Below are 17405 nucleotides of genomic sequence, written 5' to 3'. Positions count from 1 at the left end.
TCATATCAGATTTTTTTTCAGGAAAAAGAAAATAATCAGTTTATTAACAAGTTGTCAAACTTTTGGGGACAAACCAAATCTACTATCTAAATTTTGCATATAATACTCATATCTTGAAAAACAGGTTAGACGTTTTATACAAATATAGGGATTTATTATTAACACTATTGGGCACTATTCGGATTTGGGTAGTAAGTTTCTGAAAGGAAGTTCTTCAAATAGCATTGATAAGCTCATTTATTCTATGGAGCGCTATGAGTAGATTCAGAAATTGGGCCAAGAGGACATGCAGATGATGGCCAGAAAGGAAAAATTATTGTAGGCACATTAATAAATGGCTTAACCAAAGTTTTCTTGAGCTCCCATGAGACTCATAAACTAAATGTCATGTAAGTAATCTCAATTTGTGCCTTTTTTCTCTCCAGAACATTTTTCTTTCCTTTTCTTTTTAGAGTGGGGAGGGACAAAAGGAGAGGGAGAGAGAAAATCTCAAGCAGGCTCCACGCCCAGCACGGATCCTGACACGGGGTTCAATCTCACAATCCCCTAAAATCATGACCTAGGCTCTCAAGAGTCAGACGCTTAACACAGAGTCATCCAGGTGCCCCTCTCTTCTTTTTTCTTACTGGAGTATAGTTGATCCACGATGTTAATGTTAGTTTTATGTGCAACCTAGTGATTCCACAACTCTATTCTTACGCTATGTTCTCCACAAGTGCCTACAGATCATTTTTCTGTAAGACCTTCTATCAAAAATGTAGAATCTATATTTAGAGGATCTGTACCAAAAGAATATCAGTACTATCCCTCGAAAGAGATTTCAGAAGAAATAAAATTGACATGTTCTCAGCCTAAAAAATATATTGTGTATCAGTTGCTCATCTGGGAATTTCACAAGCCAGTTTAGAGAATTTCTATCATTGAGAAACAGAAAATCTGCAATTACCATCTGCAACATATATAATTAATTTGAGCAAACTCCTCTGCCTTGCATTTAAGCCTTTTGAAAAGTAATTCTTACCAACATTTCCAGCCTTACTAAATGATCTCTCTCTGAAATACCATGGAGTCCAGCCAAAACAGAACAACTCATATTATTTCCTGATATCAAAAACAGAAAGGCAGTGTAGTAAAATCTCAGGAGTCAGTCTACCTAGGTTTCAAATTGAGGCTGCTTTTACTAACCATGTAAACTTAAGCAAGTTCTTTAACCTACTTATTTATTTAAAAGATTTTATTTATTTATTTGAGAGAGTGGGCGAGAGAGAAAGAGAGAGCACAAGAGGGGAGAAGTTCAGAGGGAGAAGGAGACACCCCATGGAGCTGGGAGCCTGATCCCGGGAATGCGGGATCATGACCTGAGCTGAAGGCAGTAACTTAACCAACCGAGCCACCCAGGCACCCTCTTTAACCTCTTTAAACCTCAGTTTCTTCACCTGTAAAGTGGAGGTGATATATAACAATAAGTAGACTCGCCTCAAAGGATTATTGTGAAGACTCAATTAAATGAGGCAACATACATAGGACTTAGAATGATGTTTTGAATGTGGTTAGCACTCAATACATGTTAGCAATAATTATTGTGACCAGGCCTTAGTTTGGCTCATCCTCTAAAATGTTTTTCTCAACAAGTCTCTTATGAAAAGCCCACCCATATTTTGAGGGACCCTCAGGAGGACGCCTTCCATTAAAGCCTTTCCTCTAGTGAGATGGATCCAATAGTTCACCTCAGATCCCTGGCACTCACGAGCCATTTAACTTTGGGCAAGGTACTTTGCCTTTGTTGGTCAGTTTCTTCATCCATAAAATTCCTATCTCCTAGTGTTGTTATGAAGATGAAATGAGACACCAGAAGTGTAGCTGAGCCAAACAATGTGCATATTCTTCATATTCTCTCTTCATATTCTGTGACCAGTCTCAATTGGCACATGAGCTTCCATCATACAAAGAAGTGTAAATTGCATACACATCCTTGTGTGTGAGAGTGACTTTCTGAGTGGCGTGCAGGGCCTTTAGAGTCAGCAAAAGCAATGTCTCCTGAGAAGCTCTTATAAAGGAAGCTTCCTTGGCCAGGTCTGTCCTCAGTGGAAATGACACTGTAATGAATTCTTATCAAAGACACACCTACCATGAGTGGGCAATGGCATTTAAAAGAAAACATGTTCATGGGCTCAGATTTAAATCCCAATTTTGTGGAATACTATGCAGCCATCAAAAGAAATGAAATCTTGGGTGCCTGGGTGGCTCAGTGGGTTAAGCCGCTGCCTTCAGCTCAGGTCATGATCTCAGGGTCCTGGGATCGAGTCCCGCATCGTGGTCTCTGCTCGGCAGGGAGCCTGCTTCCTCCTCTCTCTCTTTGCCTGCCTCTCTGCCTACTTATGATCTCTCTCTGTCAAGTAAATAAATAAAATCTTTTAAAAAAAAAAGAAATGAAATCTTGCCATTTGCGATGACGTGGATGGAACTAGAGGGTATTGTGCTTGGTGAAATAAGTCAATCGGAGAAAGACAACTATCATATGGTCTCCCTGATATGAGGAAGTAGAGATGCAGCATGGGGGTTTGGGAGGGTAGGAAAAGAATAAGTGAAACAAGATGAGATTGGGAGGGAGACAAACCATAAGAGACTCCTAATCTCACAAAACAAACTGAGGGTTGCCAGGGGGAGGGCCGTAGGGAGAGGGTGGTGGGGTTATGGACATTGGGGAGGGTATGTGCTATGGTGAGTGCTGTGAAGTGTATAAACCTGGTGATTCACAGACCTGTACCCCTGGGGCTAATAATACATTATATGTTCATAAAAAAATAAAAAATTATTTTAAAAATCCCAATTTGGGGGGCACCTGGGTGGCTCAGTTGGTTAAGTGTCTGCCTTTGGCTCAGGACATGATCCCAGAGTCCTGGGATCAAGCCCTGAATCAGGCTCCCTGCTCACTGGGGAGCCTGCTCCTCTCTCTCTCAAATAAATAAATAAAATCTTTAAAAAAATATTAAATAAACCCCAATTCTGCCCTTCAAATTGGGTAACTCTAGGCATGTTTTAAACCTTTCTGGGCTTCATCTGTGAAATGATGCAATAACACCTACTTCATAAGATTGTATTAGTATTAATAGTATAATGTACATGGTAGGTGCTTAATAAATGGCTTTATCATAGAAATAAGGATGAAAGTCAACAAAAATGTTAAGAGTCATTAATCCACTCCAGTGTTGCACAAACATTAACCCACATGTTGAAACCGTTTCCTGGATCTCATCTCTAGAGATGCAATCCAATACATTGGGATGGGCCCATGAGTATGCATTTCTATCAAGCTCATGGGTCCTGATACTGCGGCTGCTATCCTTGCCCCTTCTCCTTTTCTAGATGTAACTTTGAAGCATGAAGAGACTTCCCCCAGTCGCACAGCAAGCTATTGTCAGGACCTTGACAACAACACAGGTTTTCTGACGTCACATCCAGAACTCTTCTTGCTATCACTCACTACCTCCCAATGCTAATTCTGGGCTTAAGAACCTAAGTCAAGGAAGCAAACTTCAAAAAATAAAAATAAAAAATAAACTATAATTCTTACCTTACAAAATTTACTGTTGCAAATAAGATGAACAAGAAAACCACAGCGTGAAAATTTAAATATTTGGTTTCTCCACATCCGATTACAATACCAAAGAAAATATATAATAATTGTTGGAATACAGCTGAAAACATTATTAGGAACCTTGGATGAATGGAAAACAAATCACATTTTAAGCAATGGGTTTTTTAATAGTTGCCTTTTCACATAAAAGTATGTATGACATATCTATCACTCTTGTCTTATTAGCAGAGGTCCTTGCCTCCAAGCACTGCTGCAATCAACATTTAAAAGTATTTTGTTGGAACTAAAATCCACCTGGCTCCATATTCTCCAATACTCTTCATCACACCATGCCCATGGGCTGCCTCTTATAGGAGAACCGTAGGAGCAAGGCAGAAAAATAAAGCTCTCCACCTCTTCCCTGATCAGTGATGTGACAGTTTGCTGAGATTAGCTAGCATCATATCAAACTGTTGGGTCTGCCACAGGTAAGCCCAGAACCACCTACTTAACCTTGACTTTTCAACATCTGATTGGATCACCTCACTGTCCTCTGCAGAATTTCTTCCTTCATGATTTGCTTGAAAGTCCCTTACCTTGAAAATCTCTCCTGTCTGCTTTTCCATCTACTGAATTCCTAAAAATCTCATAAAGCTAACTCTAATTCCATGTTCTTCATAAAACCATCCTAAGCACTCTCATTGGAAGTGACCCTCCTTTAAATCCCTACAGTGCCAATTGTCTATACCACCATGGTTTGTTAAGCAGACAAGTGAATTAGAATCACCCGTATTGCTTTCCATATAGCTATACACCTGGCCTGTCCCTAGAGTCTTACTGAGCAGACAGAACACAATGGTTCAGGCTTAGAGCTGTTGTGGTAATATGCTTGCACCCAGTCAAGGTTTGACTTCTATAAGCAGATTGCCTCCTCTTGGGCCCCTCCACTGGAACTTTCCCTTTCAACTAACTAGGTGAGTGTGCCTGTTCAACAAACCAGCCTCCTCACAGGTGGGTCCCAAGATCTACGTTTGGAAAGCAGCATTAGGAAGCCTCATTTTGGCTTCAGAGGAAAACCATATTCTGTGACACAGCATTACACCCATCAAGCAGATGGTCCGATTCTCTATCTGATTCCCATCTCCTGCTTCATTAGATTCAGAACTCAGAGAAAGGAGGGGTTTGAGGTCCCCCCAGCCCCCAATGCTTAGTTTTCTGAAATTCAGAAATGATGGAATAACTGAAAATACTTTTTCAAATGTCTCCACAGGACCTAAAAAAAAAAATCCATACATATAGCAGGATCCCAATAAATATATAATGATTCATACTTACTGGTTTCTCACATAAACACACCCAATCACTTAATAACGAGTGCCTTCTGAGAAGGGGACTTACTTACGTAGCCCCAAACTGAGATACAACATCCAGATCACAGAAGACATTAAGAAAGGATAGGTTGAATAGGTTCAAGGATAAACAATTAAGTGAATACAATGCGTAATGTATAGTGATGCTGACAGACAGCATGACTGAGCTCAGGAAACTGTCCAAATTCAGACAAAAAGTTCTATGAACTGGTTATCCCCAAGGTTCTGGAGTCTAAAAACCAGGTAAGTGTCATATTCACATAGACACAACATTAGAAGAGTTACAGGTGCCAATTTTTTAATTTTGCCAAGAGAAGTTATTTTTAAAAAAATACCATCTTCTATCACTGGGATTTCATAAAAGAAAGAACATTTTAAACACCAAAAAAAGGGGACAGACCATAATTTCAGAACCATGGATAGTCATCTATTTTTTAAAAAATGATTCTTCCTGGGAAAATTCAGGATTATGGCTTCTTGTTTTAGCATTTGTTTTCGTTTGATCTATGCTGGGCTAAGACTTATGAAGTAATTCTGAAACAATCCTATAAATTAGTACAGCTCTCTGCAGAGCCTAATTTATTTATCTGAGAAGACAGGCCAATGGTTTTCCCTCCATGCAGAGACAGTCACATGACACCTTGCATTACCAAATGTAAGAGTTTGGCTGGTGTGGCATCTTTCTGCTACTTTTCTTCTCCAGCTCTTCCCATATTAAGATGCTGCCATTCATAGATGTCATGAAGGAAACAAAGGAATGAGGTATTTTTTAAATTTCTCACAATCCAAAGTAAATTTTTATCAAGAGTTATGTATAAAAAGACCACAGCCTCTGAGCCACACCTACATAATTTGTAACAAAAGAATATCAATCAATGTCAACAATTGTTGGTACCTTAAGTGCTTTCAAATATAACCGGTAATAAAATTCAGAATTAAAAGGCAGAAAAAAGTTTCAAAAGGGGTGTCTTATGGATCCAAGAAGGCAGAACCACTTAAGCACAAAACTTCTATGATATCTATACCAAGTACACAATAGGAGACTTACTTAGTAATTATTAACTCAATCTTCGGTTTAAAGCTTAAGGAGTCTAAATTCAGTCCTACAGTGACTAACGCAACCATTCCTGACATTCCCAAAAATTCCACTGGGGAGGAAAGAAAATGAGTAAAATTAGTTGCATTCAAATCTGCACACTGAAGTACTTTATCTTGAGTGAAGAACTGGTGAGAGACTTAAGGGTCACAGTGCTTGGAAAGTTGTTCCAAGGATCGGCCTAATCCTGTAACTCAGGGGTTGGCAAACTTCTTCTGTAAAGGATCATAGAGTAAATATTCGGTCTTTGTGGGCCACACAGCCCCAGTCACCACAATGGAACTCAACCATCGTAGCAGAACAACAGCCACAGATAGCCTGCCAACAAATGTGTGTATATTAAATAATAGACACTAAGAGCTAAAGCGCTTTGGAGCAGGGCAGAGCTGGCTGCTCTGGGAATGTGACCTTCCTTTTCTCTCTTAGCATCCCTGCATCTGTAAAATGGGTGTAAAAGAATAATGCTCCACAGTTGTTGTGCAGATTCAACTAAATAACATGAAAAGTGCTTGGCACACTTTTAAATCAATGACTGTGTGATAGTCACTATTACTATGCTTTTATACATTCACTTTATATAGTCACTATTTACTAAGCCATTGCTTAGTAAATTAATACTGTTTTTTTAAACTTTATTTTTTTCAATATTTTCCATATTTATTTTATTATGCCTTTAGTTTATCTAATCACTTAAGTCCACTTTTGATTTAGTTTTACCTACGTATCTAACTGAATTTAATATAAATAACCAAGGACAGTAAAACCAGGAGTGCTGGGAACTATGAGGATAGGGAAACTGTCTTTTGAAATTTTATTTCCACTTTCCTATAATTAGTATTACTGGATTTTAAAGCTTATCAATAGTCTTTCTCAGTAACAGACAGTACTTAGAGACAACATCTGCTATGAGAAAACCAGTAAATAACTTCATTTTAGTAATGATGTCATCCTATTTAGTATAATCCCAATGTTATAGGGTTGCATGGTATGAAGGTATACATTAACATATGTGTGTATGTTTATATGTATTTTTTTAAAGGCTGAGGACATACACCAAAACATGTCCGTGGTCTAATTTATAACACTGGTATGTAGGTGATTTTTTTTTCTTCTTTAATTTTTCAGAATATTTCCAAAATTCTATCATCAGTATGTATTCCATTTATAATTAGACAAGGTTTTTACAAAATTATAAGTGCCGTTCTATTCAATTGTATTTTAAATGTTCTGAAGGGGAAAAAGTCATGGACCATTTAATAAAGGAAGTAATTTTCATCTTCACAAAGCTGAGTAGTTAAAAATAGACCTGTATAGTTGTTCTGACTCAGTGGAGAAAACCATCACAGAAAGTCGATGCTGCAGACTAGTGGCTCCCTCAGTCTTTGTCTCTCTCTTCCTCTCTCTGGTGTAGAAAAAGTGAAGGTTCTCCTCATAAAATCAAAGGGATTTTTTTCCCTAAAATCAACAGGATTGATGACTGGATGTTTTCTAACTAAAATATATTTGGAAAATGATGGAAGTTTGACATTTATCACCCAGACCAACGATGATAGTGAAGAGACGGTGGAGCCATCAGCACTGGCATGAGGAGGAGGGGGAGGCACTGTTTGTAGGAGTTTTAAAACAATAAAACTAATGAAAAGTTTTCTGCTCTTCATTATCTCCATTCCCCAGAAACTCTGAATCACGTCGACAAAATATTCCTCTCGCTTCTAGAAGCAAGAGGTATACCTCTGGCCTACACAAAAACCTACATAAAACCCACTGTATCTCATGAATCATACATTGACTCTTCAAGTGCCTTTTGTCCCTCAATCAAATTTTCTTCCATGGGCTGATACGTTAATATTTCCAACTGTACGACCTGGCAAACGAACAATGTTCCTGAAGCCTTGTGTCCTTTGTGAGGCTATTTTTGTTTTGTTTCATGAAAAAGAGTGAATGTGCTAGTACAAGTGATTTCTTGAGGTCCAGATTTCATGACTTGAACACAATTGAGACAAAAAAGGAAATTACTACATGTGCTCAAAGAGGTGATGCTCTAACTTTAACCAGATGTTCTCTGGACTTAAGCCAGTTGGCTGAGTGTTCCTTAGTGAGGGAAGAAAACAGAATTAGGCAACATAACAGAAATGTAACATTAGAGAATGTGTGAATTTGAATTTTATCTATGTTTGACAATGGAATTTCTGGCAATGGAACTTCTCCTGATATCATGTCTATTACTGACTTCTGCTGCCAGGAACTTATTAAATATAAGAGTAAAGGACTGCCTGAAGTGTTTCTGTAATTCCTGAAGCAGAGGAAAATGCAACGGAGGAGAGAGGACTATCCATTTCTGGGGCTGCTGGAACAGAGTACCACAAACTATCTTAAACAGCATGAATTATATTGTCTCAGAGTTCTGGAGGGTAGAGGTCCAACATCACGGCTCAGCAGTGATTCCCTCTGGGACTAAAAGGAAGGATCTGTTCCAGGCTTTCCAACCACTGACTGGAAGCACCTTCATCTTTTAGAAGGAAAGTGGAAAGGAACCAACATTTGTTGGCTGCCCTAACTTGAGTCCAGTGGCGAGCTGGTAAATGTTAAAATCAGCTCTCTGGAGGTAAGAAAAAAAAAAGAATAAAAATAATAATAATTAAAAAATCAATCAATCCCTGCTGGGTAACGTCTGCCAATTTCCATGGTGTAAATGCTCCCAATAGGGCCAATTTCAAATAATGCCGCCTGCACAGAGTTCTGAAGACATATGTGCCATCAGCTCCTGCAAGGAGGTAAGTTCTATCTCCAGCACATCATCATGAGCAAGTCACCTAACACACATTATCTCGCTGGTGCCAGCAATAACCCTATAAATTAGGTGTCTCTATACCACTTTTATAGATGAGGAAACTAACTAAAGCTTAGAGAGGGTGAGTAAAATCCCAAGGTCAACAAGCAAATAAACTGTGAAGTTTGAATTCAAGTTTGAATAAACTGTGAGGTTTGAATTCAAGTCTGCCTAACTCCAAAGCTCTTCAAGAACTCGTATCAGGTTATTCGACCCACATGTGTTAAATTACTTTCAGGCACATGGGGAGCACTGAGCCCGGCTGGGAGGGGGACACACAGAGATAGGAATAAATAAAAAGTTGAGTAAAAGACAGCCTCCACGCCTCAAGAAATTCGTGATCTAGTGGAAGAAATGGAAATATTAATTTTTAAATTTTTCTCTTCAGATATTTAAGGCATCCATAAAGGTTCACGGGGAGAAAGAAGAGAGGAAGGAAGAATGAGAGGGAGGAAGGAAAAAGAAAGAAGAAGGAAGTGACCCTTCAGTGAAGGCTTTCTGTAATTTTACTGATTGGGGGCAGTAAGCAGCTCCTGGGTGGCCACTTACCTACAGAGGAAGTAGCACTTTTAGGTGACGGGAGGTGACAGGAGGAGTAATTAAGCTCTTGATATCTGAGGTCTTTCCCAGATGGAAGTGGCTCTACTGTGTGGCCTGAGAGCAGAAGCAAGATCTGACTGTCTCGGTGTAGTTACTACAGCTCTTGGGGACTAGCTACCTCCTTCAGGTCAGTAAAAACTTTAACTGCCCATCTCACTAGACGAAACCAACAAATGATCATCGCCGGGCTAGCAGTGCTAGGCTCTCTGCTTCCTGTGATTATTCCACTCCCTGCTACTCTTCCAGACACAGGTATGTCTAATTTCTCCCTCTCTTTCCCTGCCTCCTAGCTGCTGGTAAAGGCTGCCGTTCCTACAGTCTCCTCAGTCTGGTACCCACTGAATGAAAGACGGTTGGGTTGGAAAGACTTCAGGAACGTCTCACCCAGCAAACTCATTTTAGAAATGGGCTGCTAAGGGTCAGGACAGGAATCATCACTGAGCTCTTGCAGGGGATTGCTGGTGATTAAATGAAAGTTCAAGTGGTGCCTGGGTGGCTCAGTGGGTTAAGCCTCTGCCTTTGGCTCAGGTCATGATCTCACAGTCCTGAGATCAAGTCCCGCATTGGGCTTTCTGCTCGGTGGGGGAGTCTGCTTTCCCCTCTCTCTCTGCCTGCTTCTCTGCCTTCTTGTGATCTCTGTCAAATAAATAAATAAAAATCTTCGGGGGGGAAAAAAAAGTAAGGTCAAAAGGTGGAGCTCAAAAAGAGTAACAGAGTATTTACATGGAGAAGAAATACAGAGGGAAGGGATGTGGACTTGGAATTAAGGGGACCTTAGGAGAGACCGGGAAAGAGCTAGAAGTGGCACAAGGATAATAAGACAAGATGCACAGAGGGGCTATCACAAGGAGGAAGCAAATGAGAAGAGGCAACTGGATTCAAGATCACTGAAAACCAAAGATATGGGGCGCCTGGGTGGCTCAGTGGGTTAGGTCTCTGCCTTCAGCTCAGGTCATGATCCCAGGGTCCTGAGATGGAGCCCCACATCAGGCTCTCTGCTCAGCAAGGAGCCTGCCTCCCCTCTTCTCTCTGCCTGCCTCTCTGCCTACTTGTGATCTCTGACTGTCAAATAAATAAATAAAATCTTTAAACAAACAAACAAACAAACCAAGATACATAAAATTCCCTTTAACAACAGCAGTTTTTGTATCTGCTTCTGCCTTACCAATGTAGAAAGTCATGTACACCATTGAAATGCAAAGAATGACACTGGTAAGTATATTGCTAAAGAGGTCAGTCAGTATAAACTGAATGATCCTTGCACACGAATATCCACATATTATGCTTCCCAAGATGTCCAAGCAGAGGCTCAAGATTATTTGTAACTCTGGAAAAAGAAAATTAAAAAAAGGAAGTTGAACTATAGTTTTCATTTCTCTCACTGATGGCATTTGTGTCTATGCACTTTGGTTTGCTTTTGAGATTTTGAATGGGACCTTGTTCTTCAGCAAGTGGAAGCTTCCCATGAAAGCCTGGCAAAACAGACACTCTGGGGTGTATTTCCCTTACAGTCGGTTGCTGGAGATTTGCTTCTCTGGGGATAGCAGACTGGAATGTCCTCAGAAGCCAGGCAGGGAGCATAGATGTGAAAAGCCTGTGACAAACTGGGGAGTGAATGTCTGACCAAAGGACATCCGAATTCATATTTTTTACAAACTGTGTTAGGGCCAAGCAAATCATGTCCAGAGTCCCCATCAACCTGCTGTCTATTTGTGACCCCTGCCCCCAGCCCAGGGGCATTTGGGAAATGGAGAAGAGGAATTTTCCATAGTCACAATAAATGAGGGCAACAGTGGCAGGAGTGAGCAGGTTTCAGGCAATGCCAAGAGTAGTCCTAAATAGCAGATTGTCTACCCCAAACACCTGTAGCTCCCCATTGAGAAGCCCTACAAAGCCCTTTTATCACCAATATTCTTCCTCCTTTTAGCACCTCTGTCCTAAAACTATCACACCGATCAGGAGTTCACCTTTTCCCTTTTCATGCTGTGATTTCCCTGCCTGCTTTCTTTTCTAGTAGAACCACATCTGGAAACCTAGCAAAGCAGCGTGCTCCATATCCCAGTGAACTTCAACCACAAGAATCTAGTATGGCTTCTAGGACCTGACTCTGAAGTGCTGCCAGAAATGTTCTGCCTTCGCCCACAGGCTCAAAGTCAGGATCAGGTAAATTCTTAATATCTGCTCACTGAGATTCGGATTGATCCAGGCAAGAAGTTACTCTGAGCCAGATGATGTGTGTGCCTGTGTGTGTCTGGGTGTGAAGGAAAGAGATGAAATAGATTTCTTTAACATACTTTCCCCCTTACTGTCCAAGAAAACACATAGATGGTAATTATTTTCTTGTTATCTGATATGCTATTTTGATTGGTCCAAAAGTAAAGTATAGAGAAAGTAGTAAAGTTAAGACATCTTGAATGTGTTTTGTTTTATTTTTATTTTTTTTAAGATTTTTTTATTTATTTAAGTAATCTGTACACCCAACATGGGTCTCGAACCCATGACCCTAAGATAGAGAGTCACATGCCCTCTGGTCAAACCAGACAGGTGCCCTTTAATATATTTTAATTTCAGTGTGAACTGAAATGTATCATACAAGAATGATTCTAGAAAATAAGACAAAAAAGATGCTCCTACCTGTAAATACAGCCACGTGGAGACTGTTGCTCCGAAATAGTCCAAAACAAATGGATGTGAAACCACAAATGATCATTGATTCTCCTCTTATGATATCAGTATACATTTTGGAAATACCTGGAAAGGGAAATAAAAAATATAATTTAATTTGGTACATGAAAATGATGCTCTTGCACAAGAAACACAAAAATAGAAGAGAAGGAATATGTCAGACAAAAAACAAAAAAGCCATGACTGGGATGGTTCTGTGAGACAATCACAGTCATCTTTTTTTAAAAAAAGATTTTATTTATTTATTTGACACAGAGAGAGAAATCACAAGTAGGCAGAGAGGCAGGCAGGTTGAGGGGGGGAAGCAGACTCCCCATAGAGCAGAGAGCCCAATGTGGGGCTTGATCCCAGGACCCTGGGATCATGATCTGAGCCAAAATCAGAGGCTTAACCCACTGAGCCACCCAGGTGCCCCACAATCACCATTTTTAATCTCTCCAATGATAAAGGAACAGGACAAGAGCATTCTTTGAAGTGTCCACGTCCTCAAACCATGCTTGAGTTTTGGAATGAGACAGAGCACTTCTCAGGACACAATATTTAGCTTGAATAAGCATGAATAGACTCCACAAAAATCACATTTTAGAAATAAGTACAGGGGTGCCTGGGTTGCTTCTTTGGTTGAGTGTCCAATCTTGATTTTGGCTCAGATCGTGATCTCAGGGTTGTGAGATCAAGCGCTGCATCAGGCTCCACATTGGGTATGGAGCCTGCTTAAGATTCTCTCTCTCCCTCTGCCCTTCCCTCCTCCCCTGGTGAACACGTGCGCGCGCGCTCGTGCACACACACACACACACACACACACTTTCTCTCTCTCTCTCAAATAATAAAAGGAAAAAGGAAAGAAGTACAAAGGATGACCCAGCAATTCTACTCATAGACATATGCCCAAGAGAACTGAAAACCCATGTCCACACAAAAATTTGTACACGAATGTTCATAACAGCATTACTCATAATAATCAATTGAATTATTCATCCACAGAAAAGAATGAAGTACTAACTGATACATGTTACAACATGGATGAACTTTGAAAGCATTATACAGAGTGAAAGAAGCCAAACATGGAAACCATATTGTATGGTTTGATGTGTATGAAATGTCCAGAATAGGCAAATCCATAGACAGAAAACAGACTCAGTGTTGCTAAGGGTTTGGGCAAATGGAAGAATGAGAAGTGACTGCTAATGGGTAGGAGATTTCTTTTGGGGTGATAAAAATGTTCTAAAATTATAGAGTGATGATGGTTGTATAACTCTGCAAATATAGACTACTGAAACCTACAGTTTAAATATTTTTAAAATTTTTTCTTTTTAAGTAGGCTCCACAGCCAATAACGGGACTTGAACTCATGACCCTGAGGATCAAGAATTGCGGGCCCTACTGACTGAGCTAGCCACACGCCCTTGTAGTTTAAAAGGATGAATTTTATGGTATGTGGATTATATTTCAATAAAGCTGTTAATAAAAATTAAATACAAAATCTTACTGGTACTTAGCATTCACAAACAGCTTAGTGTCATGGTAAATATAATCAAATTAATTGCTCTGTGATATACAGACAGAGGATGAGTGACTGGCACTTGTTCAACTGGTATCCCTCTTCTGATGTTGGTAAAAATACTGGTTTTATCCAGGGTGACAATGTGTCCTGTTAAATGACCACTTTTCCTCATAGCCTAGGCTTCTAAGAGTGCCCACTGAGATAAAAATAAGGGGAAGTCACCAACTGGTACTTCAGGAAAATTTCTTGGAGGGAGAGGTGACTTGATTGAAAAGAGCATCTTTTTGTCCCTTGTTCTTCTTCCTCTTCTTCCCTGAAATGTGGAATGTGATGGCCGGAATTTTAATCACCAACTTGTGATCCCGAGAATGGAAACCATTCACAAAGAATGGGGGAGCAGATAAATCTACCCCACATTTTGCTTTAAATGTCATCTTTTAAAGCGATTTAAAATAAGAAAAAAGTCATATTTTCCCATATGTTGCCAATTACAGTACTTCCTATTGCTTTGTGTAGATCCAAATTTCCATTTGATGCCAGTTTCTCTCTGCCTAACTTCCTTTAACATTTTTTTTTTTTTAAATAGCACAGGGCTACTGGTGGTAAATTCTTTCAACTTCAATATGTTTAAGAAAGATATTCTTTGCTTTTGAAAGATATTCTCATTGAGAATTCCTAGCTTTTCTTTTGGTACTTTAACAATGTCGCTCCACCATCTTTTGGCTTGCATTGTTTCTGAAAAGAAGTTCTTATTTTTGTTCCTCTGCATATAGTGTGTCTCTTTTCCCTCCTCTGACTGTCTTTAAGATATTCTCTTTATCATTGCTTTCTAGGAACTTGATTTTTACATGCCATGATGTAGTTTTTTGTTTCGTGGGCTCGTGGTATGTTGAGCTTCTTGAAATCTGTGGCTATAAAATCTTCATCAAGTTTAGAAAATTTTCATTCATTATTTCTTCAAATCTTTTTCCTTTCTTCCTGTCTCCTCTCTTTGGGGGACTTGGATATTAAGCCACATGAAGTTGTCCCACAGGTGCTCACAGATGTTCTATTCCCTTCTCTTAGTCTTTCTCTCTGTGTGCTTCATTTTGGGTAGTTTCTACTGCTGATAGGAGTAAGTTCTACCCCAGCATTAATCTTTCCTCTAATTTTTTGAACATATAGAATACAGTTACAATAACTGCTTTAAGGTTTTTGTCTACTAATTCTACCACCTGCCTCACTACTCCCTCTACTTACTCTTTTTGTACGTTTTATGGGTTATATTTTCCTGCTTCTTTGATACCACCAAGAAGATATGACTGACCGTTGACCCGTGACTTGGTCCTGCATGACTGAAGGCCCTTCAGCCCCTCCCCTGTCCCTGGAATGTGAGTTCCACTTGCCTTTCCTGCTCCCAAAGGTTGCTCCAAGGACAGAGCCTTGAGATAGTGATGTGGCGTTCAGAACACCCGCACTGTGTACGTGACTGGACCCAGGGAACTTCTCTAGATAAACTTTCCAGATTTGGTGGGCAGGTGCAGGGATGTTTCACCTTAGCCCAAGCTAAGCCGTGTATGTAAGTTTCTTTTGCTTACAAAAACTGTCAACTACTAACCTGAAGTGACCTGCCTCTTGCTTTAGTCTCTCCCTGCCCTCCACGTATGCGAGTCAGTTTCAGATCACACCCAGGAAACTCCCAGGAGGGCTGCTAACCAGTCTTCAGCTTACTACCTGTTGCTAGCTTTCACTGTGACAGAAGGCACAAAAATACTGGTTAAAGGGGGTGCCTGGGTGGCTCAGTGGGTTAAGCCGCTGCCTTCGGCTCAGGTCATGATCCCAGGGTCCTGGGATCCAGCCCCGCATCTGGCTCTCTGCTCAGCAGGGAGCCTGCTTCCTCCTCTCTCTCTGCCTGCCTCTCTGCCTGCTTGTGATCTCTCTCTGTCAAATAAATAAATAAAATCTTTAAAAAAAAAATACTGGTTAAAGAGGTGTAGAAACTATTAGCACATTTGGTTTAGTTGGTCAAGAAATCCTTTCATCCTTCATCAAATTCAGTGAGTCAACCAGGAATAGGTAAAATATGAGGTCTGAAGTATGAAGATTTTCTTTAAAAGATTGTATTTACTTGAGAGAGAAAAAGAGAGCACGAGCAGGAAGAGGGTGAGGAAGAAGGCTCCCTGCTTAGCCCTGATCTGAGGCTGGATTCCAGAACCCTGGGATCATGACCTGAGCAGAGATCAAGACACTTAATTGGTTGAACCACCCACATGCCTCAGTATGAAGCTTGGACCTTGACTTACAGCGTTTAATAGCAAAATACCGTAAGAATTACTTCCCCATTCTTTATTGGCTTAATGTGGAACTAACTTATGTTCTCTAATTCATTGTGAAATTTGGATAAGGAAAGAATAAAACAAAAACCACGTACAATTTCACAACTCAGATACAACCTTAATGTTGAGGTCTTTTTCTAAGCTTATAAACTTTTTCCTCAATTGAGATCATACTAAAACTTAACACATTACTCCTTTATAAGGACGTATTCCAGATTTGTTTTAAAGCAAAAATTTCAGCCCAGTACATTCTTTTCAAACAGGTAATAAATACACAAGTTCCTTTTCTTTTTTTTTTCTTTTCTTTTTAAGATTTAATTAATTTATTTGACAGAGAGAGAGAGACAGGGAGAGAGGGAACACAAGCAGGGGAAGTGGGTGAGGGAGAAGCAGGCTTCCCGCTGAGCAAGGAACCCAATGCAGGACACCATCCCAAGACCCTGGGATCATGACCTAAGCCAAAGGCAGATCCCACGCCCAATGACTGAGCTACCCAGATGCCCCGACAAGTTCCTTTTCTCTTGCATGTGAACACCCACTACTTTTTGCAGTGGCTCAGGCCATTGAAACTGCAGAGTTTACACGGCACAAGGGCACCACATCAAAAGAAGCATTATTCAAGTGCTTATAGGAACTATAGTTTTGTGTATTATGATAATTTTAGGCATGTGGCAAAACTATCTTTCCTTTAAAAAATTAATGTATTACGACAGTTAGAAATGAACTGTTTTTGAAGAAAGGACCATTTATCTAATTCACACATAGAGCCTAAATGATGACTCTGTGAATACCATAAAGAAGAATGATGGGGCGCCTGGGTGGCTCAGTGGGTTAAGCCGCTGCCTTCGGCTCAGGTCATGATCTCAGGGTCCTGGGATCGAGTCCCACATCGGGCTCTCTGCTCAGCAGGGGGCCTGCTTCCCTTCCTCTCTCTCTGTGATCTCTTCCCTTCCTCTCTCCTACTGTGATCTCTCTCTGTCAAATAAATAAATAAAATTTAAAAAAAAAAAAAAGAGGAATGATATCCCCCTGAAAAATGAGCCAAAATTTGTTTTACAAGGAAAAAATGTTATTGGATCCAGAATCCACATACCACCTTGAGCATTACTGACATAAAGGAATATCAACTAAGAGCTAAATAGCTTCATTAGTTTTCTTTTAAAGAAATAGAAAACTTTCCATTATACTTCTTTTTTGAAAAAAATTGAATATTGAAACTGCAATAAATAATGTTACAAATAATGTTATTATAGTCACTTACAGTCATGAGATTTCAGAAAAAGGAGCAGGAAAAAAATGAGAGGAATAAAACAGCTGGCAAATACAAATGGCTAAATGAGAAAGGCAGATGAAGGAAAAATAGGAGAAAATTGTACTTTTAAAAAGAGAGAGAGAGAAAGAAAAAAGAGAGAAAAAAAGAGAGAGACA

General features: G+C 39.9%; 1 protein-coding gene across 6 annotated transcripts in view; it reads right to left on the bottom strand.

Annotated features, from left to right (window-relative positions):
* Positions 1 to 17405, bottom strand: part of SLC9C2 (solute carrier family 9 member C2 (putative)) — a 105154-nt gene that overhangs the window by 74600 nt on the left and 13149 nt on the right. For 5 of the 6 annotated variants that reach the window (XM_082704386.1, XM_082704389.1, XM_082704388.1 and 2 more), the window contains exons 6-10: positions 12108 to 12224; positions 10639 to 10800; positions 9423 to 9527; positions 5996 to 6095; positions 3575 to 3718 (exon numbers count right to left, since the gene is read on the bottom strand). In XM_082704386.1, coding sequence (XP_082560512.1) covers positions 3575 to 3718; positions 5996 to 6095; positions 9423 to 9527; positions 10639 to 10800; positions 12108 to 12224 — 628 coding nt within the window. The remainder of the gene's footprint in view (positions 1 to 3574; positions 3719 to 5995; positions 6096 to 9422; positions 9528 to 10638; positions 10801 to 12107; positions 12225 to 17405) is intronic. The other variant, XM_082704390.1, reaches the window with a different exon arrangement.

Source organism: Mustela nivalis (assembly GCF_964662115.1).
Source record: "Mustela nivalis genome assembly, chromosome: 16".
Lineage (NCBI taxonomy): Eukaryota > Metazoa > Chordata > Mammalia > Carnivora > Mustelidae > Mustela > Mustela nivalis.
Note: the sequence above shows the minus strand (reverse complement) of the source record. Positions and strands in the feature narration are given on the sequence as shown.